This window comes from Cyclopterus lumpus, chromosome 1 (genome assembly GCF_009769545.1).
Source record: "Cyclopterus lumpus isolate fCycLum1 chromosome 1, fCycLum1.pri, whole genome shotgun sequence".
NCBI lineage: Eukaryota > Metazoa > Chordata > Actinopteri > Perciformes > Cyclopteridae > Cyclopterus > Cyclopterus lumpus.
The window spans coordinates 18,123,476-18,130,849 of record NC_046966.1 but is presented as its reverse complement, the minus strand read 5'-3'; the positions used below and the strand labels follow the sequence as shown (position 1 = coordinate 18,130,849).

The following is a 7,374-nucleotide window of genomic DNA, read 5'->3' as shown; positions in this document are numbered from 1 at the left end:
GAAGAAAACGGGAGGAAGAGGAGGCGGAGGAGGAGAAAACAATGCAGGGCGCAGTCTCCAGGCGTTTGAGGCAGAATGGGTCGCAGCGAGGAGCTCAGTGACTTTCAGCGGGGGACGGTCGTCGGGTGTCACATGTGCCAGAAGTCCGTCCGGGAGATTTCCGCTCTGCTGAAGCTGCCGCGCTCCACCGTGAGCGCCGTCATTCTGAAGTGGAAACGTGGAGGGATAACCACGGCTCTGCCCCGGAGCGGCCGGCCGCACAAGCTCAAAGAGGAGGACCGTCAAGTGCTGGAGAAAGTGGCGCTGGAGAACCGTTCGCCCTCGGTGGAAGCGCTCACCGCCGAGTTTCAGACCGCCTCCGGGGCCAGCGTGAGCCCCAGGACCGTGCGCCGGGAGCTGCACGAGATGGGCTTCCGCGGCCGAGTGTCCACGTACAACAAGCACAACGGTGAGTTCAGGGAAGCAGAAGGTTCAGTGTGATGGCGGTGTCCTACTGTTGGCAACATTTCACCTATATTGCGTTCACATTGACACAGCAACTCTGTTTTTTGGGGACCTGGATGCAGCATTTACACCCATTCAGCTACAAGACAAGATGGTTTCAAGTTTCAAGTTTGTATTTGTTCGAGAGGGACAATGTACATTAATGAACACTTTAAATTTAAATGTGAATGCACCCAATTACAATTACTTTTCCATTGCCTGTCCCCCTGCCAGAATGTACAGGCTGAGTGTAGAGGAAAGCTGCCAATACACAACAGTAATAGTAATAACAGTAATAATAACAGTAATAAAAAGTTAACAATGGATAAAAAAAGAACCTCATATATATATATATATAAGAAACAAGAGAAAAACAATCACAGTGTAAGGAAGACATTTCACATTCATCATATTGCACACAGATAAATTGCACATTATAGTTTGATTTACCAAACTTGATTTAAAACTCAATCAAAACTTTTCACAATATATGCAAGTTGGGGACATGTTACATGTATCTCTATTTATTTAATTGAATGCATTTATTTGACGATTACTAGTGTTACAACCCGGCTCAGAGACTGCAACATGGATGGGAGACCAGACGAGTTTAAGAGCAATAAATATACATTTATTTAAAGAATAACACAACTAACTTAAACAAACAAAACAAATAAGCTGCAGTGTCGACCACAGGAGAGCATCCAGCCAGTCAAGGGAGCGACCCCTCTATCTTCAGGCGATGCCTTCATAGCAGCCTCCAGGCTCAGTTTGGCTCATCATCAGCTGATGATCAGCCTGAAAGACAAAACACAGTAATAAGGTCTGGCTCACAGTCTGCACTCCAGTTCATCCCAAATGTGCTAGCCTTGTTGGTGCTCTGTACAGTTCATTCACGTTCTTCCACACCTAACTAAAGAAAAACATTTCTTTGTGGAAGTTGCTTCTGTGCACAGAGGCATGGTCCTGTTGAAGCTCTGTTCCCAAACGGTTGACGCAAAGTTGGAAGCATTATTATCTTTTATCCGACAGCAATTCAGTATCGTTCCACTGTGATGTTTATCAGGTGATGCCTTCATAGCAGCCTCCAGGCTCAGTTTGGCTCATCATCAGCTGATGATTAGCCTGAAAGACAAAACACAGAGCAAATGGGACCCAGACCCTGAGTGGAAAGAAGAATAGCACTTTGAATTATGTTTAAAATGTGCTAATTACATTTCTCTTGACCCCCACTACCTGGCCCCCAAATGTACCTAAAGTGAAATTAGACTAAACACAGCTTTATGTAAATATTATTTGATTAATCATTTGCTCAATCAATATATATTTGATTGAGCAGCAGTTTTACAGTAGTTTTCACAATTGCTTGTTGCAGCTTCTCAAATGTGACTATTTCCCTTTTTCCCTTTTACCTGATATGATCATAAACAGAATATCTCTGGATTTTAATTGACAAAACAAACTGATCTGCATTTTTTTGGTCAGTTGCAGCTCTATATAAAACCAAATTATCACATGCAGTGCTCTTCTACAAAGCTATATAAGTAGTGTTGCTTATTCCTTAACAAATCTGTCGTTGTTTTTTTTTAATGCAATTATCGAAAGTCACTGGCATGCAGTGAACTCAAGACTTTTGGTTCAGTTTACCACTGTGCCTAGTTGTTAATCCAGCCTGCTTGCTTGTCATTTGTAAAAAATAAAAAAATAAACTGTTGGGATTGTGTAAAGGTCTGCTCATTTGTCGATTTTGTGTTTCCCCTCCTCTCAACCTGGACCCAGTCTGAACTCTGACCCCAATCAGTCATCTCTGTGACACCTAGGACTCAAACCAGCCACAGGGGACAGTGCATAGGACACACTATTCCAAGGACATAAGACCTTCATCGACTGGCTTCTGTTAACCTTTTCTCCACCAAACCATCTCAGTGTGGTTTCTTTATCTTGAGTGGAAACAATACGTTTTCATCGGAAGCGTATAAGAGGATTATATGAGCAATTTGGGCACATTCTTAGATTCCAGCAGAGATATTGAGCCCCAGTGCAGCAATGTCCTCCTCACACCATCTGATTTTCCCTAGTTGAATCTATACTCTGGCCTAGAAACTAGAAAAGAGGCGGTCACAACTTATTTTCCATTAGTTGTACTTCAGAAAACTTGGCCTTTCTCCAAAACCATGGACATAAACATGCTGCCTCATCCTCCTTAAATGCTTTTCACAGGATTTTCTCTCATTCAGTATTAATGAGCATTCATTTTGAGTAATAAGGTCTGGCTCACACTCTGCATTCCAGTTCATCCCAAATGTGCTAGCCTTGTTGGTGCTCTGTACAGTTCATTCACGTTCTTCCACACCTAACTAAAGAAAAACATTTCTTTGTGGAAGTGGCTTCTGTGCACAGAGGCATGGTCCTGTTGAAGCTCTGTTCCCAAACGGTTGACGCAAAGTTGGAAGCATTATTATCTTTTATCCGACAGCTATTCAGTATTGTTCCACTGTGATGTTTATATATAATGTCCCTATAAGTTAACAGTTTGCAGAACTGGTAAGTGCTTTTAAACCAATTATTTTCATATTATGCACATTTTGATTAGCATACAACTCTCACAGTGCAGTCTTCATCCAAACTTTCCTTCACACTTGATGAATATCTACTGTCTGATTTTCTTTGCTGAAAGTGCACAACAGATAACTGCATTATTATATCAGATTTCTACTGTGAAGAAACATTGTAATGAAACAGAAAACACTTACAAATCCAAAGTGATTTTGTGTGCTTGATTAGTATTCTAACAGTATTTGCCTTTCTTTGATGCAAGGAGGGGAGAAAGCAGAGAAGAAGCAGGCGGCTGCAAGCCAAGATGTGGACGTGTCGCGTCTGGACCTGCGTGTTGGACGTATCATCACAGCTGTGCAGCTTCCAGAGACTGAAGGTCTATATGTGGAGCAGGTGGATGTGGGAGAGACGTCTCCCAGGACGGTGGTCAGCGAGCTAGCGAAGCACATACCTCTGGACCAGGTACAGTATTATTTGGATACTCATTTGTATTGTCGGATTAAGACATTTGTTTTCTATTATTATTATTATTATTATTATTATTATTATTATATAATCTTTAGGGCTTCAGCTAATGATTATTTTGACTTAACAATAAATCTACTGATTATTTTGTTGATTGATTGTATTTTTGTTCTAACATAATCATTTTCCAGAAGCCACGTTGACATAAGTTTCTAAGACTAACAGTTAAAACTATTTTTGTATTAAATGAACATTTTTATAATACAGCGAAAAGCTGAAAAAGTCAGCGTTCCAATTCCTCCCAAAGGGGTCCGATGGGCTCCGTGCAGGCCGTTCATGTTGAAACAGGTCTTCCCGAAACTGTTGCCTCCAAGTTGGAAGCACACTACTGTCTAAAATATTGTTGTGTCACCATACAACCATATTTTAGACAGTAGTGTGCTTAGCAGTAATATTTCCCTTAATCGCCTTGCCCCAAAACCTCAAAAACAGCCCCAAACCAAAAGTATGTTGACACATACTTTAAATACGTTTGTCTTTTAAATGAAAACATATGCCTGCTGAGGTCATGAATCTAAAACACTGTCTGACTTTACCAAAAACTGTAAAACCTCAGAAAAATATCTAGACGCGACGACCTTTCCACGCACAAACACACAATGTTAGATTAGCTTCTTAAAACTGCTGATGGTGCTTCAGTGATGGTAATTTATAGCACAGTCTAATTAGGTGTTTTCTGACTGCAGCTTTAATGACAAGCACACTCTTGCTGCAGCAGCCTAGTAACTGTTTTATTAGGTCACATACTTTTGTGTAATTGTTGTCCGGGGCTGTTTTACATAGTTTGCACCCCTTTTCTTTACAGCATAAATTGGCGTTTAACATAAAGACATCATCATTATTTTCTAAGATGCGTACATATTTTTCTTCTCAGCTTTTGGCAGAAGCTCCTTCTCGTTGTCTTTTTATATTTTTATAATCCGCAGCAGTCTCGAGGCTCCAACGTCTTACGTTTTTCAGTTGACACACACTATAAACCCACTGGACAGTTATTTAGCATACCAGTATGCATATCATTTGGAGGTGTCCTTTGTTCTCATCTGTAAATGGGATATACCATGTTTCTTTTGTTTACTAATGTCAAGGGCAAATGTCTTGTCAAAAGGTATTTAATCCTCTGTTCCCCGTGCAGATGCAGAACCGCATGGCAGTCCTCTTGTGTAACCTGAAGCCTGCCAAGACGAGAGGAGTGGTGTCCCAGGCGATGGTCATGTGTGCCAGCTCACCAGACAAGGTGGAACTCCTTGAACCACCAAGCGAAGCAGCACCAGGGGACCGAGTTATTTTCCAGAGCTTCCCAGGTATTATTACAACTTCATCAGTATCATAAACTTAAATCTAACAACCATTTCCAAACAAACCGACACTCTGAATAGTGTGATTTTGAAGGAAGCATATTCATGCAAGGATGTGTATAGTCCGTCCTGGACTCATACATTTGACATTTGTGGTGAATGAGAAGAGAACAAAAGTATGTTCTTCTAACAGATCAAACTGATTTCTTGACTGCAGGTGAACCAGACAAAGAGCTGAACCCCAAAAAGAAGGTGTGGGAGCAGGTTCAGCCAGACCTGCGCACCAACGCCAAGTGTGTCGCGACCTACAAAGGAGCTGCATTCGAGGTCGCCCGCAAGGGTGTGTGCAAAGCCCAAACCATGAGCGACAGTGAAATCAAATAAACTAATGGAGCTGCTCAAAATAGCTCCAGGCAAATCCCTGCTGCCAGACAGGAACCGAAGGGTTGTGGAGAGCATTTCCAGAAGAGCGGAGGCCTCTGAAGCAGCATGTTGGAGTGTTGCATACTTTTGTCCTGTTGGGGAGGAAAGTGAAGACAGTGAGGAGTATGTTGCCCTCTGTCGGACGGACATGGACATTACTCCACTTTCACTTTTACCTCAAATTTGAAGTTCTGTATTTGGCCAAAAGAGGGCACTTCAGTACCCATGATGATGTATGTAGTGAAACATGAAAACATACCACACACAGTGAATGATACTCGGCATGTTGAAAAGAAAATTGAAATTCTCAAAGAATCCCTTTTGGTTGGGAGATATTTGACAAAACATGGAAATTTCCCATGACGCCACAGTAGTCATTTCCACTTAACAGTGGATGAAACTAAACGGTGCAGAAATCCCTTTGACAGTATGAAAATTAGTTGGAATGAGATGGGGAAATAACTTTAAAACAATTTAGATTTACTGCACAAGGTCAGTTCTTTCAGATCCTTTAGTTTGCTTTATATACAGTATATTAATTAATTAGTGTGTAAAATGTAAATTCCAGATCCTTTTTGTTTATCTGTACAAAACGGATAGTTCTGAACCGTGGATTTGGATGTAAATGCAGATGTGCAAATAAGATATATCCATCATGCTACTGCAGATTGTGAGTCTGCTCTTCAGCTCAGTTAAACCTTAAATTTGATATGTCCGGCTTCTAACGTGTATCAGCTTCCTGCATGATTCCTAATAAGCCTATTTATCATTTGAAAGGCAACCTACCCCCCCTCCCACAAATGTCTTGCTTTTAAAGTAAACTTATACTATGGGTTAGTCCAAACCAATAAATTGAGAAAAACACTAACAAGCACAGTTATTATTCCCTTATTCGAAAGGAAGAAGTAAAAAAAAATGCACGTAAAGAATGGGGATGTGATTCAGGAACTAAGAAGTGGAACAAATCGCCTCAGACGAGATGTTGCTGGTCGGAACAGTTTCCATATATAAAAAATATATATGACAATTTCATAAACTATAAGGAAGTTATAAAACTGCTTTTCCAATAAGAAACCCCATACTCATTTCTCTTGCTATGTAAATTCTTAATGGTATTTATCAATATATATTCCTTCAGCCACACTGTAAAAAAAACAACGTAAAATGAAGGTCAAATGACTGGCAGCAACGGCTGCAAAACAAAAAACGTAAATTAAGGTAAAATATCTTAAACCATACATTTATGGACATTTTCATTAAAGGTTTTGCAGTGAAACACTGTTATTTTACAGATTTCTCCTGTATTATTACAATCAAACACCTTCAATAAAGGGATATCACAAACAATTCTGCAGAGAAAACTTGTTATTTTATACGATTACATGATCAGATTATCACCGTATGACCAAATATACCAACCTGTGTTTTGTGTTGTACACAGTTTTGATCTATTTTCACTGAAAACTGATGCAAACAGAAACCAGGTTCTGTTATTGGAGCAGGAGACACTGTACGTGTTGGTGTTCATGTCTCTGTTTTTGAGACTGAATGAAGAAAAGGACTTGAGATTTAAAGCTGCAGGGAACAAATATTTGGTAACTATCAAAGCAATTAGTAGTTGTTGTAGTAATAGTTGCAGTTGTTGAAAAAAAACGTCATTGAAGAAAGTTAAAGCATAGTATGGACAGGAAACGTAATTTAAAAAAGTCATTTTTATAGTAAGACATGTAGAAATGTCAACATTCATAGTACAGTATTTAGGAAACAATGCTAACAGTTGTGAAATAATATGTCAAAAACAGTCATTAAAAAACGGTACGTCCAGAAAAGGTCAAAATAAGTAGTGTGGTATTTCATAAATAAAAATAAAAAACGTCACAGTATAGTTTTCTATGGAACGAGTGGGCATACCTTTAGTTATGTCTACTCAACAATCCGCTCGTGAACTAAAGAAATTAGTCACGTTTGATGTTAAAATAAAAATGTTTAAAAAAAAGGAATAATGTATTGCTAAACCTTAAACACTTTATGACTCATTGATACCTCACGTCGGTGACGCGCTCGCTTTAAATCGCGTGCGGCAGCGCGACGG

At 39.9% G+C, this 7,374-nt stretch overlaps 1 protein-coding gene and 1 long non-coding RNA gene across 4 annotated transcripts; one reads left to right on the top strand and one right to left on the bottom strand.

Annotated features, from left to right (window-relative positions):
* LOC117736984 (aminoacyl tRNA synthase complex-interacting multifunctional protein 1-like) lies at positions 1-6,629 on the top strand. 2 transcript variants are annotated; one of them, XM_034542684.1, is made up of 4 exons: positions 1-448; positions 3,302-3,501; positions 4,697-4,865; positions 5,077-6,629. In XM_034542684.1, the coding sequence occupies exons 1-4, from the start codon at positions 76-78 to the stop codon at positions 5,241-5,243; spliced, it is 909 nt and encodes a 302-aa protein (XP_034398575.1). In that variant the 5' UTR covers positions 1-75; the 3' UTR covers positions 5,244-6,629. The 2 variants fall into 2 exon arrangements, with proteins under 2 accessions (XP_034398575.1, XP_034398585.1); XM_034542694.1 differs by having other exon boundaries at positions 16-448; positions 3,305-3,501.
* On the bottom strand, positions 5,292-7,278 carry LOC117736997. 2 transcript variants are annotated; one of them, XR_004610006.1, is made up of 3 exons: positions 7,194-7,278; positions 6,702-6,826; positions 5,292-5,374 (listed from the first exon to the last, which is right to left on the bottom strand). It is a non-coding gene; the product is annotated as an uncharacterized LOC117736997 (long non-coding RNA). The 2 variants fall into 2 exon arrangements; XR_004610007.1 differs by having other exon boundaries at positions 6,702-6,857; positions 7,194-7,221.
* Between the last annotated feature and the right edge of the window lie 96 nt (positions 7,279-7,374).

Excerpts from the sequence above, each read along its gene's own strand:
- LOC117736984 (XM_034542684.1), top strand. The coding sequence starts at position 76 with ATGGGTCGCAGCGAGGAGCTCAGTGACTTTCAGCGGGGGACGGTCGTC. Across the intron at positions 449-3,301 it reads CACGTACAACAAGCACAACG|GAGGGGAGAAAGCAGAGAAG; the intron begins GTGAGTTCAGGG and ends CTTTGATGCAAG. Across the intron at positions 3,502-4,696 it reads AGCACATACCTCTGGACCAG|ATGCAGAACCGCATGGCAGT; the intron begins GTACAGTATTAT and ends TTCCCCGTGCAG.